The 18,020-nt window shown below is 38.1% G+C and overlaps 1 protein-coding gene across 1 annotated transcript in view; it reads right to left on the minus strand.

The window, feature by feature from the left end:
• LOC119061661 (uncharacterized) overlaps positions 1-18,020 on the minus strand; it is a 62,259-nt gene that overhangs the window by 35,886 nt on the left and 8,353 nt on the right. The window contains exons 4-6 of the mRNA XM_053654963.1: positions 11,480-11,568; positions 6,336-6,495; positions 4,004-4,087 (exon numbers count right to left, since the gene is read on the minus strand). Of these exons, the coding sequence (XP_053510938.1) occupies positions 4,004-4,087; positions 6,336-6,495; positions 11,480-11,568 (333 nt within the window). The remainder of the gene's footprint in view (positions 1-4,003; positions 4,088-6,335; positions 6,496-11,479; positions 11,569-18,020) is intronic.

The following is an 18,020-nucleotide window of genomic DNA, read 5'->3' on the forward strand; positions in this document are numbered from 1 at the left end:
GTCACAGGGCTTCTATAAACTGGTGCCCTGCTGTTGCTGTTTACACGGATGGGAAACGGAGGCTCTGGAAAGAGCCAAAGTGGCCCAGTGCTCACTGGGGCAGCAATGAGATTTGAACTCTGGTTGCCCGACTCACAGCTCAGGCTCTTAAGGACTAAGCAGTGCTGTTCTGATAGACAACCTAAAACAAGTAATAACAACATGATTCGGAGGAAGCATTTCCAAACAGAGATCTGAGCCCTCATAAGATGAAAAGTTTGACAAAGTTGCCAGATTGAAGGATTTCCGAGGCTAGTGAATTTTTTAAAAAAATGTGACACATAGCTCACCACCTCTTTGTGTGTGTGCACACACCAAGTAAGAACATTAAAACAACTACCAGGGATCATCAACATCATTTCATGATAAAAATGACACATAACTACCAAAAAAGTAAATAAAAAGAAAGAGCATAATCTAAACATAGGGGACCATGTTTGGAAATTGTGAATAAATTCAGCTTTCTGAGAAAGGTTCACAGCCCTTATCTTTCTCGTTCACCTCTGAGAGGTGAAGAACAGCCAGAGAATATCAATGGTGCATGAACTTGCACTTGAGAACCACTGACATGCTCCCTTAGGCGTCTCTGTGACCCCAGAACAGCAAGGATTCAAAAGCAGAATTGAGACTCCATCCTTCTCCGGTTGGATACCAGGAAGGTCTCAAAATTCAGCATCTAAAGAGCCAGACGCTGTGATCACATCAAAAACCACAGAAGGTCTGTGAGAAGTAGCCAGCGAAGGACCCAGTGCACGATCTTCACACAGATGCACACAGCACTGACCGACACGAGCACATCACCATGATCTGTGAGATACGCCACAGCCGCACACTTACTGTCCGGCTGTGACTTCAGTCTTGAATAAAACGGAATACTGTATCTTTTAAAAGAACAAATATGTGTAAAGAAAATATAAGATTAACACCAGGAACATTATTAGATTTTCCCAATGCTAATGCATTGGCAGCATTTTCCAATTTTGTTTGGTAAAGAATTCGAGTTGCTTATAAATTTATGCTGAACCCCACTGGACACTTTTCCAGGCTGAAGCCAGCAGCCCCACTTGTTCAGGGAGTTGTATTTATAATACCTGCTCTTTCTATATTTCCATTAGAATGCAATTATCCTGCTTAGGAAAAAATAAAGGTCACTGGGTTAATGGAGCTCACCTTTCTTTTTTAGCCCATAAATAATAAATCAAATATAATATTTAAAAAGAAAACCACATCCTGCATATCATTGTATTTCTGATGCTTTTTCCATAGGACATTTGAGTACATGGTGCTTATTGTGGCCATAATCATCACAGTCCATCAAGTTCCTGCAGCAATGGTTCCACCAAGAAGTACACAGCATGTGTCTTTTAAATTGGTAGTTGTCAATACTCGAACGTTCAAGAAATTTCCCATGACATTTTCAAAGTAGACCGCAGTACGTTCTACTCTGACTTTAAGAAGCTACTCACAGAATTATTCATCTTAGCAAATACACAGAACATCTCACGAGCTTTATCAAAGTATTGACAAAGATATGCATTTTAAAAATTCTTAACAACTGCAGATTGAAGCACATTCCTTTGCTTCCAGAATGGCTTCCCAACAGTGCTTGTAGGAGACCGTAGACAGTCCTGTGGCCATGCCAATAATAGTAAATCTTTCTGGGCAAGATTCTGCTGCCACTAGTTTCCCTAATGAGAAAATGAAGACTTTGTTTTTGCCAGCAAAAGAGCTGAACTGGGCTCTCCGCCCAAAAGGGCCTAATCAATGTTTTCACTTCAGGCTTCCCAAGGGAACAACTAAGCAGTCGTTCCAGTACCTGGCACATCAAGATTTATACGGCAGAATAGGAACACACAGACTAAATAGCTTCTGAAAGCCATTTGTCTGGAGTAATAAAAAAAATAATAGAGCAGCTGCTGTTATATCACCATCGCCCTGAAAATAAGGCTATGTGTCTCATGAAATTTATCTAAGAAATGTTGTAGACCACTCTGCCTGGTTTTAGGAATTGTATCTCTACCCCTTGTAGCTAAGGGGGAGAGACGACCTTTGGAATGCCAGCAGCAGGAGACAAAGCCTGTCTCTGGTAGCAAACGCTGCCTCAGTTCCTCTCCCTGCCCCCAGAGCTTGGTCAGAAGTCAATGACGAATAAGACCCCTCACAGTGGGGGGCAACCTAAGCCAGACTCCATCACCTGGGAGGCCTTCATGGAAGGACTCGGGGGCTCGTCCCCCCCCCACCCCCCACCCCGCCCTGGCTTTGTCAAAGCCCAAGTCCACATGCCTTCTGGGAGAAGCGCTTCCTGGCTCTAATCCCCTTAAGCCTGAATACCTGTTGGGGAGAGGTGCAGCTCCTTGTCTTGCTAGAGTGTGTCCTGGGGGAAAATCTGGCATCACAAAGACTTGCTGATAAACCTGGGAAATCTGCTCTGCTAAGAGTATTTTCATTCCTATGTTAAGGGTCCGAGAGGAAATGAGTGAATATGTCTCCCAAAGTTTCTGCAACTCTCTTCCTGACAGACACTCACTCAGACTGAAGCCCTCAGACCTCTTTGTAATGTTATCTATTGTTTGATCCTTGCCGCCCTGTATTCCTGTGTATTACAACCCAATAAAAGGCTATGGAAGAGGGTGCTCAGGGCCTTTTTCTCCTTGGAGAAACTGGCCACAGCCCACTCCTCCTCCCCAAACAGATTTCATCTTGTCTCGGCCATATTTACTCACTCACACGTGTCCGTGGCATGGGGGGACCTCACGAAAGAAGTCGCCTCCACAAAGAAATATTTTTTTAAATAAAAAGGGAATTACAGTGCACCCCAGAGCCTGCTATAAGAACTGTTATTAAACACTTGTAAGTCACTCCCCACAAAAATAGTGAAAAACTTTGCCTTCCACTTGATGCGGGCTCACGTGACAAAGCGCACTGCCCAACAGCAGAACTGCACACAGCGTCTGCCTCCTCGCTGAGAACTCCAGCAGCTCCCCGGCACCTCCGGCCAGAGAGGCATCTTTACTTCAAATCATAAACCCAGCAATGAACCAAACAACCGCTTTCCTAAAGAACACAGCAAAGAGACTGACAATTTTTTCAAAAGTTTATTTAAAGGGCATGCATCTGTCATCAACAGCATGCCATTATTTTTATTATAATTAACAGCAACAAAAGTAACAACTACCATTTACTGAGTGCTGTCCTGTCGGGCACTGACCTGATAGTGGTATGTGACTTATCTAACTTAATCCTTGAAAAGAAGATCCTGTAGTCTGTGAAGAATGGCAGAATATACAACCCCAAAATATGCCACTTTGGCATAAAGATTATTTTGAGCTAAAGGCATTTAAAACCAGGACACACAAGATGAGCATTCTAATCTCCCTTTTCTTTCTGAAAACAAATTAAAAACTCCCATGTGAAAGATGGAGTTTTCACCAGGAGAAAAGAAACATTCTTCAATGAAGAGTCAAAGCCAAGAGAATTCTAAAAATCAGACTTTGTTAAAATAATTTTCATTTTCCTTTAGCCTCCTCATACATTTTAGTTATTTTTCCACAATGACCTCTCTTTGTTCAATGTATTATCATATTTATTAATAGGTTTTGCCATTTCTCTGAATCTTCATTTCCTTATGAGGTCTCCCAAGTCACATAAAACTTACCTGGATTTGTATGCTTTTCCCCTGTTAATCTATTTTGTGTCAGTTTAATTCCCAGCAATAGCCAACACACCCTAAGAGGGCAGAGGTAAATTTTTGCCTCCTGTACATCTGTGATGATTTGTTACCTAATTAAGGCAACTGATCCCTCAGTACAAAGCATCATGATGTAACATTATTTAAATATAGACACTTATTTTCCTCAGCAGTGATTGCCATTGTAAATATTTTTGGCTTTGACATTTACCTGGGCTCCCGGAAAAGGTTTCCTCAAAGCATTAGTCACTTTAATGAATACCATCATATACTTACATCTTTACTTATCACAAGAAGTTTTACATCTGTTTTACATGAAATGGAAGCAGGCCGATTGGTGTTAGTTAAAAGGCAGATTTCCTGAAAAAAAAAAATTGGATTTTTTTTCTGGAATTATGTCAGCTCTGACACATTATTACAATGAAATTCTGGGACCGTATAAAATTATAAGTATGTGTCATTTTAAGCAAATAATTTTTTAAAAATAAACCTTCAGTTTATAGAACTGATAAGAAAGGATTGGCCTGGTCTTACTTTCAATAATCTGTCAGCCCCGGCAGCATTAAAATGCATGGACTATTTTCTAAAACAGAACACTAGGTTGAATAAGTCTATTCCAGAATACTTGATGTATTAAAACAACAGCAGGATCCACAAAAACACATAATGCTGCATCCTAAAACTCCACTCAACACTTTATTACTAAGAAAAAAGGGTGCTTTGTCCTGAAGATGACAAACAGACTGGAGATGCTCAGTGGGGAAGATGCTCATATGCAAAACTGTAACACTTTTTTATGATTATAATATGGAAAAAGATGTATCGATACAGAATCAAGGTGAGATTATCTTATTGAAGGGAGAGTGACATGACTTTAAAATCTCTCCCTGCTTGAGTTGGGACATCCGTCTGACTCAGACCTTGGATACTGGCACCCCTGGTTCTCAGGCCTGGACCAGGCCTTATACCACCAGCCTGTCGATTCCCGGGCCTTTGGGCTCTGACTGGAATTTACACCATCTATCCCCCTGGTTCTCAGGCCTTTGGACCTGAACTGAATTACACCAGTGGCTTTCCGGGTTCCCCAGCTTGAAGACAGCAGATCATGGAACTTCTTTGCCTCCATAATAGCACGAGCCGATTCCTACAGTAAATCTCCTCTTACACACATCTGTATATACCATATTGGTTCTATTTCCCTGGAGACCCCTGTATGGATTTTGGCTGATAAATACCAGTTCAGATGATCTCCAAGTTTCTTCCCTCTAGTTGAAAAATCAATGGCTCTATTTGATCTGCACAGTTAAAAGCAGCACAGCAGAGTGAATGGAACACTAAATAAAAATTTGATTCCCATTTCTGCCACTAACTAGCTCTTTCAAGGTGAGCAATTCAGTTAACTGCCCTGGGTCTCCATTCACTAAGGTGTAACGTGAAAGGGTTTGTTGAACTAACCTCTGAGGCTCCTTCTAACATGAAGTCACTGATCCTGGAGATCTTAGTGCCCACAGAGGGTCGTAAGATTCTAAGAGTGCTTTCAAAGTGCCCCCATCACTAGAACGTTCAGCCCGTCACAGGGTGGCCAACATCTTAACTAATGCTCAACCTATCAAGAAATTGTTGACCCACCAATAATGATGCATAATTAACAATGGGAATGCCCTGAAAAAAATAAGGCTTGATTTTGATAAAAAATTATTAGAAATGCTTTTTTCTCCTTTGTCCTTCTCATTGGATTTGTTACCAATAAAATATCTTGACTCCATCTCCTATTTGGTATCCCCACCACCGGTGCCTCTGGTCTAGAATCTGCTCACCAATCTTCTACCTGTTATCCAATTCCACGTTTTCCTGGTGATCATACCAGTCATCTACCTAAATGTTAATCTGACTCATCTCCCTTCTACTTAAAAGCCCTCAATGAGCTGTACGTACTACCTGTAGAATTAAGTCCACATTCTTTTGCATTGTTTTCAATACCATACTTGACCTCAGCTGACATTTCCAAAATAAACAGCAGCAACTGTTCTTACCTCCCAAGAACCTCTACACTTAGGCATTTCAGAATCTGAGGATCTCCAAATCCAGGCTGCCCTCAACTAAATACAGAAGCGAAGCAAGTTTTATTCCTACACACAAGCTGCTTTCTTGCTCTAAATCTTACCCCTTCTGCATAAAATCTTCCACAAAAAATAGACTCTCTTTAAAGAATCAAAAATATCTCCTTGAATCAGTAACTATTTTAGTATACTTAAGAAAAATACCACTCTGCCTCCAAAGCTATATAATTTGTAACTCATTTTTTAACTGGCCAATCATTCATATAACAATCACTTATGAATCTTGTGGGTTCTGTGTGTTCACAAACTACATATCAGGCTATAAGTTGGCTCCACACCACTAAGGAAAGCACATATTTTTCTAAGTATTTCAATTACTAGAATATTCAACACTCAAGGGCAATGTTATAGCATACTATGTTGTTTTAATACAATGACACATAATTTTAATGTTTTTAAAAATAAAAATGTGAAAAACAATGAAAAATGTAATAAATAAATAAATAAATAAAAATTATAAGAGACTGAGAAATTAAGACAATATTTACCCCTATGAAGTCACCTTCTTCAACCTCACTTAAAATTTCAGAGTTGGTATTTTTGTTCATGCTTGTACTGCTTGACATGACCTTTAAACGTCCAGCAAGAATCAGGTAGCATTCAAGGGGTACATGTCCTTGCCTTAGAAGCATACTTTCAGCTTCCAACCTGGGGAGAAAGAATATTAAAAACATTTCTTCTGCAAAATTGCAATTTTGAAGTCATTGGTGGCAAACAAAACCCTGCCATCTTCATCTGTAAAAAATTTTACTTGTTAAGAAGCAATTATCTTCTTCCAGTGCAGACTTTGAAGGCAAGGACCTCAGCCAACTTGTCTGCTGTTATAGCACTGGTGCCTACAATGGTGCTTGGCTCAGAAACTAGGCCTTCAATGAATATACATTGAGTGGGTTTATGAATAGGCAGAAGGAGGGGCTGCACAATCACAGAACAGAAGATCTCTGTACAAATGAATTCCTTAGATAAGTCCTGGTATTTCACAAAATACAGGCATTTTTAAAACATGACTGCTGAATTCATGATGTGAGGCAAGATTTTTGGCTTTCTGGGAGACAAATTTGGTGTTGATTTGTATTCCTTTTATCAAGATTTTTTAAAAGTACAAGCAAGTCCTCACTAACATCAATAGGTTCTTGGAACAGCAGCAAAATGACTTACAACAAAAACCACTTTATCATAGACCAATTGATATAAACAGGAGTCAAGTTCCTATGGCATCTCATCAACATTGTACCAAATGACATTAAACAAAACAGCGCTGAGGACCTGCTGTATTACATTTAGGAACAGGTTATAAATCTGCTTCTTTTCCCTGCTTATAGGTATTGAGCCAGAGGATGGTAGTTTGCCCACCCCAAGTTTATAGAAACAACCCATCCCTGGAAGTAATGAACATTTTAAAAAAACACCTGGGGCATTTCATGAAAAATCAAGATTCCTTTACACTCTGGAAACTCTCATTTGGTAGATCTGGGGCGGAGCCCAGGAATCTGTATTCTTTTTTTAAGAAATTGATTTGAGAGAGAGGAAAAAAGAACATTGATTTATCATTCCACTTATTTATGCATTCATTGCTTTATTCTTGTATGTGCCCTGACCAGGGATAGAATCCACAATTTTAGTGCATCAGGACAATGCTCTAACCAGCTGAGCTCCCTGGCCAAGGCCAGGAATCTGTATTCTCAAAAGGATCTCCAAATTATTTTGGTAAGAACCACACTGACTAACACTGTATTTGAGGCTAAGAACAAACATTATTTATTTTATATTTCTTATAGGGGTAATTTTTGTGAAGACTGAAACAAGACATGTTCTATGAAATGTTGGGAAGCCTGGATAATTTTAGATTTGAAATTAATAATTATACCACCTAGAATTCTTTCTTTCTAGAAGAACAGCAGTTATAATATCTATATTCCAAATTAGGCAGGTGTCATTAGGGAGAGCATTAGGGAAAAAGATGACAGTATTATATATTAAAGACATTCCCATCCCTGTGTTACCAGTGAGAAGGCCTGAATTGCAGCACTTGATATGCTATGAATTAATTAAATGATTTTGAGAAAAATCACTTACCTTCCACTTCCAATTCTTTATTTATGAGAACAAAACTGTACCTACTACATACTTCATAATAATGTCCTATAAAAATATGGAATATATTTAAACTGTTCAAAAGGAAGATATTTTATAAGTACTGGGATTTTACCCTGTTTCAAAAAGTTTAACAGTGTAAAGGAGAATTAGAAGCAGGATAATTCCCACCAAAATAACTATATAAGGTGATAAGCATGTCTGCCACATTTCCATGGATTTTCTTATGGCAGAAGACATGAAACTCTTCAGTCCGAGACTTAGGAATGCAGCAAAAGCAGTAACCGAGGTATCAGCATGGTTGTACCAGTCCCCAAGTCCCACAGGGCAATAGGGAGGGCCCAGTCCCCTGGGCATATGCAGTGGGATGAGTCACAGGGGAGGATCCTGAGCTTAGGGAATCCACTGCTTTTACAATAAGCAGTAAACAAGCTGTCTGGAAAGAGACCAGGTACATGCAGGAACTGCAATGCCTTCCTTCTCAGGATTTGCAGTGGCGTGAACTGTCCTGAGAAGTGTCTCAAGTAAAGAAACACTCAAAGCTTTGGGATTTCGGCACATTCATCAAGTCATGTAGAAGTGCAAAAGGCTCTTCACAGACTGTAACTCAACATACTGGACTTGTAACGCAAAGGAACAGAATCTTAAAATAAGGTTCTATGGTTACTTAAAAAATTATAATTCTACTTCCAAAGGAAGACTATGCAAAAGGGAAATTCAACAATACTATCTTCATTGCCTTTGGGAAGAGGATCACAAGATTAAAATATGATGACTCCTGACTTTCCACTATTAATGTTAATAGATACCAGTTTTTCTTTTTTTTTTTTTTTGCATTTTTAATTGTTGTTCGAATACAGTTGTCTCCATTTTCCTGCCACCACTTTCCCCTGCTACCCCACCCCCACCTCTCACCCTCAATCCTACCCCCTTTGGCTTTGTCCACAGGTCCTTTACACATGTTCCTTAATGACCCTTCCCCCTCTTTTCCCATTATTCACCCCCCACTGCTCTGATCACTGTCAGTTTGTTCTTTATTTTAATGTCTCTGGTTATATTTTGTTTGTTTGTTTCGTTGACTAGGTTCCACTTATAGGTGAGATCACATGATATTTGTCTTTCACCACCTGGCTTATTTCACTTACAAAATGCTCTCCAGTTACATCCATGCTGTTGTGAAGGGTAGGAGCTCCTTCTTTCTTTCTGCTGCATGGTGTTCCATTGTGTAAATGTACCACAGTTTTTTGATTCACTCATTTACTGATGGGCACTTAGGTTGCTTCCAACACTTGGCTATTGTAAATTGTGCTGCTATGAACATTGGGGTGCATAGGTTGATATCAATTTTTCAAAACTACTTAAGTCCACTACTTTAACTCTGTGGACTTAAAAATCATTAAAAATTGCTGAAGTAACTGCTGCATCATAGAAATAGCCTCAAGATAATGGTTGGTTTCTGTGAATTAAGAATAGAGGGCCCTGGCTGGGTGGCTCAGTTGGTTGAAACATTACCCTGTACACCAAAAAATGTTGCGGATTCAATCCTAAGTCAGGGCGCATATGGGAAGCAACCATTCAATGTTTTCATATCACACTGATTTCTCTCTCTCTTTCCCTCTCTCTCTAAAGTAAATATACCCTTGGGTGAGAATTTAAAAAATAGAAGAATAGTCAGTAAGATCACCAATGAATCAGAAATGAGTCCAGAAATAAATGTGTGACGAAAAAAAGTAGGAGGAGAAGCATGGGAAATGAAGAACTTACAGAGGAAAGAGATAGATGAGAGGTGTTATAATGGGAAAATGCCTGGTATTCAAGACTCAGACACAGAAAGAGCAGGATGACTCCACACTCTGTTTTCTCTCCGTTATATTGTGAAAGTGGATGAGGGCCAGTCATTCACAGCCAGGTTCTGAAGTGCATCATTTGGCTGCCAGATGCCCATTATACTAATTGGATCACCAGCCTCCTCTATAACTCATTGACACAAGGATTCTGGGGCTACCCATTTCTTCTACAGCATTAAAATTTCAGAATATCATCTATACAATAAACCATAAAATATTCACATGAGCCTGTTCTCTACTTTTACATTAAACTACAACGCCAGGATGATCCTTCCACACCCTACTTGAGTGAGGTGAAGGAACGCCAATACTAAAGACACTTCTTCTGCTTAAATGTTCCATTTTATACCTTCAGAGAGTTTGAAGCTCTTGCAAATATTTACAGTTTGATGAAAATCATCTTCCTTAACAATTATTTTCTTTTTAAGCCTATAGATACAACTGTTCCAACTCAACAAATGCAAAAATCAGAGTCTTTTTGTTAAGAATAGAAAAGGTAAGTTTAATACTGTCATATTCAGACATTAAAATGTCTACATAAAATATACATATTCTATGTGAATGTTGAACTCTAAGAAGAACTTACGAACATTATTAATTATAATACATTGATTTATTTTTTATTTTTATTCTCCATGTAACAGGGTAAACATGAATAAATAGTAAAGTGCTATCAATCTTCAAAGAGTGAACTGGTGCTTGATAAAAGTAACTCTCCCTTAAAATTTATAAATATTAATGATTTTTAAAATGATACTTCATGTTAAAGCTACGTTAGTTAACTTTTTCCAAGAAAGAATTGTATACATGATGGACCTTCTATAAAACATGGTTATATGCTCAGACAACAGAATCCATTGTGATTGGTTAAAGAAAGTAAAGATTTATTACAAGTATTAGATAACCTATAGAATCTTTGGAAAAATTAGTGAAATAAGGTCCAGGCCAAATTTCCAAAAACAACTCTGGTGACGGTGCTGGGCAGACCCCAGAGCCACACTGCCTCCATCACAGCCTGGAAACTGGGGCCACTGTATCTGAACAAAAACTCCTGTGCTCTGTGCCAATATCTGTACCGGCAAAATGAATGGTCCACATCCTACCTATTTCCCCAAGTATACTAACATCACCTCAAATGTCATGCAGAAATACTTGTCAGAATCTAAATTACACTGAGGGGAAGCAGGAAAAGGTAGCTTGCTGTATTGTTTTTCAATTTTGTTTGTATTCTCATTAAGATGGTAGGATTTACATTATGGAGCACTATAAAAATATAAACTTTGTTCAAAAGATTTTGGGCAACCCCTAGTTGCAAAATGTCAACTTAAGGCCTCTATCATAAAATTTAGGGTATTTTACCAAATACAGTTTGCATGTTTTCCTCTTTCTAGATAAATAAATACATAAGTGGTCTGTTACAGCAATCCATTTTTTTTTTATTTTGGCATTTTGCTTATAACAAGTCTTAGTATTCATCCTACTTTCAATTCTAGTTTCCTTCAGGTTGCTTTGAAAATTCATCATTACATGACAGAGTTCAAAGCACAAACCTCAAAGTGTTACATATATCTTCTGGTCAGCATTCAATGTATAGCATGTTTTTTGTCTGGGAAGTTTGGTTAAACTCTAGTCACCATCTGCCTTTCTTAGGGGACTGCCAAAACCCAACGGGATATTTTTGTGTCACTTACTCTTGGTAGATCGCAATCTGGCAAAGTTGGAGCTGCACTTCATTTGGCAAACTGTGAAATGACCTGTTCTTCTTTAGACATAGTTGAATCTTGAAAAGAAAACAAGAAAGCACAGCTTAGAAAAGGGCTCAAGGCAAATAATTTTGTTGCTCTGTTATTAGCTCAGATCTGTTCAGTATTTCTGATAACTAAAACAATGTTTAGTTTTCTGTGTTTTCCAAAGTCTAGCCATTTCTTATGTGGTAGATGCTGGTAGTTAAGATTTACCATGCCTGGATTCATGAGAATTTGGGATGGCCCTAAAATAGCAAAACCCCTCCTACGGAAGTGAAGGAAACAATAATACAATGAAGAGATGGTCTTCCCCAGAATTCATGAAGTTCCTTGATGCTAGCATCCATGAAGAAGTTGGTAAGGAATCCTTTAGTACCTAGCCTGTCCAGAAAAAAAAATTAGTAAAAGCCCAGAACCATAAAAATAAAATCTGATAGCATCCAGGATTCCTTTATTATAAGACACTAGAAGTAAGAAGTTCAAACATTCCTTTTCCAAAGTATTGGGTTTTACTATGCATTAATATTGCATATGCCTGGGATCTTTGAAAAAGAACTGTGATATAGTTACTAAATCTTTAAAATGCTTGCATTTTTAAAGGGTCTAAAAACAAAGATATGCTCACAACTCCCACCTCACATCATATACAAAGGTGAACTAAAAATGCACCAATGACCGAAATATAAGACCTAAAAACTATTTTTTAAAAGATCTTATTTTTTTCTAGAGGGAGGGGAAGAAAAGGAGAAAGAGAGGGAGAGAAACATCGAAGGCCTGGCCTGCAACCAGGCATGTGCCCTGACCAGGAATCAAACCAGTGACTTTTAGGTTCACAGGATGACGCCCAACCCATTGAGCCCCAGCAGTCAAGGTAAGACCTAAAAATTACTAAACCAGAAAATAAAGGGATAAGTCTTCATGACCTTGGATTTAGTAATGGATTCTTAGTTACAACACCAAAAGCAGAAGCAGCAAAAGGAGACATAAATTAGAGTTCATCAAACTTAAAACTTTTTGCATTAGAGGAGAGTATCAGAAAAGAGACAACACTATTTATAAAATGGGAGAAATTATTTGCAAAACATCTGACAAGGGTTTAATACCTAGAAAATATAAAGAAGTCCTACAACTCAAAAACAAAAAAGACAAGCCAATTAACAGATAGGCAAAGGACTTGAACAGACGTTTCTCCAAAGAAGATATACAAATGGCCCACAAGTACATGAAAAGATACTTAACGTCTTTAGTCATTTGGGAAATGCAAATCAAAACCACAGTGAGATACCACTTCACACCCTTGGGCACTGCTGGTGCAGTTGCTGTGGGAAACAGTTTGGCAGTTACTCAAAAAGCTGTAGAATTATCTCACTACCCAGAAATCCCGATCTCAGGTAACCCCTGCTCTGACTCCCAATTCTGGCAACCACTCTCTTTCTCTATAGCTTTGCTGTCCACATTCTCATATAAATATAGTCATAGGATACACTGCTTTTTGTTTCTGACTTAGCAAAATGCATTTAAGCTCATCCTTGTCTTGTGTGCATCAAAGGTTTGTTTCTTTCTATTGCCCAATTTATATTTCCTTGTATGGATGTATCCATTTTTTTATCCATTCACCTGTGGCAGGACATTTATAAGAATTATCTTTAAATTTCCCTTTTTGTTACTAAAAATTAAAATTCCACTGAATTCCTAAATGACTATATTTTGTATTAATATTTTATTTTTTAACACTTCGAAATCTAGTGTTTGTAATATGCAGACTTAATTTACTATTTATAAAAATTCTTGACTAACTAAAAGGCATTATTTTCTGACCTGATAGATATCAGTTTTCTGCAATGGCTACAAAATTTTAAAACTTGAAATTTTAGGGTGTTCAAACCTTAAGTAATAGTTTCTGCATACTTTCTCAAATTTTTTATGCCATTTTAACCATTTTAAGTGTACAGTAGATGGGCACCAATTACATTCACACTGCTGCACAACCATCTCCACCACCTGTTCCCAAATCTTTTCTCTCACCCCATAAACAAACTCTCTGACCACTAAGCAATAATTCTCCCCACTTTCCCCAGCCCCTGGCAACCACTGTTCTACTCTCTGCCTATTTTGACTATCTTATGTATGTAATATAAAAGGAATCATGAAGTATTTGAGTTTTTTCCTTTCTATTGAGTTTATTGGGGTGACACTGGTTAACACAATTACATAGGTTTTAGGTGCACAATTCCACAACACATTATCTGAAGTCTTTGTTGCTATGTAACTGGCTCACTTCATTTAGCATAATGTCTTCAAAGTTCATTTGTGTTATTGCATGCATCAAAAATTCATTCCTTTTGAAGGCTGAATAATCTGTTTAATGGATATGCCACATTTCTTTATCCATTCATCCCTCAATGGATATTACACATTGTTTCCACACATTACCATTGGGAATAGTGCTACAGTGAACATGGGAATGTTAATCTCTCTTTGAAACCCAGATTTCAATTCTTTTGGATAAATACCATAAGTAAGATTACTGGATCATATGAAAGTTCTGTTTTTAACTTTTTGAGGAGGCTTCATACTGTTTTCCACAGCAGTTACACCATTTAATATCCCTGCCAACAGTTTATAAAGGTTCCAGTTTCTCGATATCCTAGCCAACATTCTACTCTCTGCCTGTATGAGTTTGACTATTTTACATAACTCACATAAATGTAATCATGAAGTATGAGTCATTATATAACTGGCTAACTTCATTTAGCACAATGTCTTCAAGGTTCACCCATATTGTTGCATGTACCATAAATTCATTCCTTTTGTGCTGTCATTTGCTTGTTTGATAACAGTCATTCTAACAGGTGTAAGTTGATATTTTATTGTGGCTTTGATTTTCAGTTCCCTGATGATTACTGACCTTAAGCATCTTTTCATATGCCTCTTGGCCATTTGCATGTCTTCTTTGGAGAAATGTCTAGTCAGTTGCTTTGCCCATTTTTTAATTGAGTTATTTGGGTTTTGCTATTTAGTTGTAGTAGTTTCTTATATATTTGGATATTAGCCATCAGATAAATGGTTTGCAAATACTTTCTCCCATTCCACAGGTTGTCTTTTTATGTTGATGATTGTTTCCTTTGCTGTGTAGAAGCTTTTTAGTTTGATGTAGTCCCACTTGTCTATTTCTTTTTTTGTTGCCTGTGGTTTTGGTGTTATATCCATGAAATAATTGCCAAGATCAATGCTGTTATGGAATACATCCCATTTGCAAGAGCATCAAAAAGAATAAAATACTTAGGAATAAAAAACTAAGGAGGTGAAATATCTGTACACTGAAAACTATAAAACATTGATGAAAGAAGTTAAAGGCAATGCAAACAAATGGAAAGAGACCTCGTGTTCATGGATTGAATGACTTAATATCGTTAAAATGTCTGTGTTACACAAAGTGTTCTACAGATTCAATGCAATCTTTGTCAAAATCCCAATGGCATCCTTTACAGAAATTTTTTAAAAATTCTACAATTCACATGAAATCACGAAGGTCCCAGAATAGCCAAAAACCATCTTGAGAAAAAAGAACAAGGCTGGAGGCATCACACTTTCTGATTTCAAAGTAGATTACAAAGTTATAGTAATGACAATATGGTACTTATATAAAGACAGACACATAGCCCAGTGCAACAAAATAGAGAGCCAGAGATAAATCCACACATGTCTTCAACTGATCTCCAACAAGGGTGCCAAGAAAACACAATGGGGAAGGACAGTCTCTTCAGCAACTTGTGTTGTGGAAACTGGATATCCACAGGAAAAAACATGAAATTGAATCCTTATCTTATACCACACACAAAAATCAATTCAAAATTGGTTAAAGATGTAAATATGTAAGAGCCGAAATTGTAAAATTCTTAGAAGAAAAACAGAGGGACAGTCTCAGGACGATGGACTTGCCAATGAAAAACTTTATGTAACAAAGTTTTGAAACTATAAGGCTAAAGACAAGACACTGTGCTCAAGTTAGTAAATATGGATCTCACAGGGGTCTAGGTCAACAATTCTGAAACTACTTCACATAAATACTAGAGTTTAACAAATAAGTAAATATACTGTAGATAATGACAGCCAGGTTTGTGTCTGTGGGAGAAAGAAGCTACAGACAAGCAGAAAGGGTTGCTGGACTAAATCCTGTAGTATGGACTGGAATTGGACATGTCAGTATGACCTAGTGTTTATTTTAATATATGTACAGATGGGTATATACAGAAATGAATACAGATACATGCGTTAGTAACCATGCAAACATTTGCTGGTTCTCTGAGTTAAGAAGGCCTAGCAGCAATGACTCTCCAGTTGTAATAAGAACAATTAGAGGCCAGATTATTGGTTTCTAAATCTCATTCCGGTTTCATTCTACAATAAAAGGCTCCATGCTCAAAGAAATGGCTGGTTCTTGGACTGGAGTATGGAAGAGACAAGGTAAACCTGGAGGATTTAAGGATGCCCGAAAGTAAGTTAGTGCTGAAAAAAAAAAGAGGTGTAGTTTTGTCAAAAGAACATAGGAATTGACTGTTCAGAGTTCCTGATGGCTAGAGCTGAAATAATTTGACCAATATAATGAACAATATAGTAATCAATAACTCAAAGGAATTTTATAACTCAAAGAATAAAATAAAGATCTATAAGTCAATAAATATCCATGAGACTATACTGATATAAATACACAATAGAATGAATGGATGAAAAGAGGCAACTCTTCCTACAGAAGAATTATAAATACAGAAAAAGTGAGGAAAACACAACATCACCATTAAAGTACCAAAGTAATCATTGCTGCAGGCAAGATCCCCAAATAAAAGCTAAAATTAGTGAGCAAAACTTTAAAGAGAAACAGGGTATTCACATCGCCCCAAAGTATCTCCCATCAAATATTTATTAATGATTGTGGTGGTTGTAGCATATGTCTATTTCTTAAATATTCCTCCCTCCAGGAGATGGATCTTAAATCCTCTGGACTTGACTCAATAACTCCAGTGGGCTGGACTTACTAACTCACTTCCAAAGAACAAAGTACAGAAAGGGGGAAATGGTACATTCATGGTGGGGACCCTGGCAGGCACCACTACAGCCAAGTAATAAAATATTGATATCATATACCCAAAATCTAACCTCATCTAATCACCTCATCTAACCTCATCTAATGAAGGAAGAAGAAAACCAAACTGAAGGACACCCTCCAAAACATCCAACCAGTGCTCTTCAAAAGTGTCAAGGTAATCAAAGACAAGGAAACCTGCAGATCCGTTGCAAACGAAAAGAAACTAAGAAGACATGACAGCTAGAGGCAGTGTGGGATCCTGGTTTGGGAACAGAAAAAAGACATCAGTCGAAATGTCTGGGTAACCTAAATAGTTTAGACTTTAGTTGATAGTAGTTGACAAACCAATCTAAATTTCTTAATTTTGATCATTGAACTACAGCTATATGAGGTAGCTTTAACATCAGAGAAAGCTGGGTAGAGAGTGTGCACGTCTTCCGTAAGTCTAAATTTATCAAAGAGAAGGGTTTTTTTTTTTAATTTAGCTTCAGCTAAATACAGGAGTTACATTCAGAAACTTGAAATGAATGGGTCTCTCAATCCCAGGTGACTGAAGCCAAAAATAAAACAAATCAGCAGTAACCAGTTATGACTATTCACCTGTGCATTTTGAATGCCCAAGTTTCCCAAACTAAAATCTCCCAGAAGTGTGGCTGAGGAGGTCATTGCTCTGTGAGGTAGCCCTAGTTCAACACACCCAGCTACAGCCCCTGGGGTAGATTATGGAGAATCAGCCTCCAGTTCAATCCCTGTATTCTCTGAGGCTGCTGCATCATGGACACAGGCTGGCACCAGTGAGTGGTCTGACTGTTTCATGGCTGAGGTGAGATGAAGCAAATGGAAGTTGGGGGTAAGCAGCACTTTGTAGACAGGTTAATAAAACATAAAGAACATAGTTATGTTCAGCCCAGTGCTTTCTCTTTACTTAAAATGCACGTAGCAGTAAAATAATCACCTACCGTTAGGACGGTGCAGAAAAAATTCTCTGGTTTACAGTAACTTTATTCCCTGAACTGACAGTTGTTCCTATCTGATTAGATACAAAACTTTTTGTTCCTGGTGTCCTGCTGTGCTGCTGTCCTCTTTTTTTTTTTTAAGATTTTATTTATTTATCTTTAGAGGGGAATGGAAGGAAAGAGGGGGAGAAACATCAATGTATGGTTGCCTCTCATATGTCCCCTGATGGGAACTGGCCTACAACCCAGGCATGTGCCCTGACTGGGACTCGAACCACGATCCTTTGAATCGCAGGCCCATGCTCAATCCACTGAGCTGCACCAGACAGGGCTGTTGTCCTCTTTTTGACAACATCCAGAACAGGGACTTCCACTGTGTCACCTCTGGAGCTCCTTGAAGAAATAAAAGGGAGACTGTGGGTGGGCAGAGATTTTTGAACTTTCA

This window comes from Artibeus jamaicensis, unplaced genomic scaffold, assembly GCF_021234435.1.
Source record: "Artibeus jamaicensis isolate MK-2021 breed Jamaican fruit bat unplaced genomic scaffold, CSHL_Jam_final contig_889, whole genome shotgun sequence".
Lineage (NCBI taxonomy): Eukaryota > Metazoa > Chordata > Mammalia > Chiroptera > Phyllostomidae > Artibeus > Artibeus jamaicensis.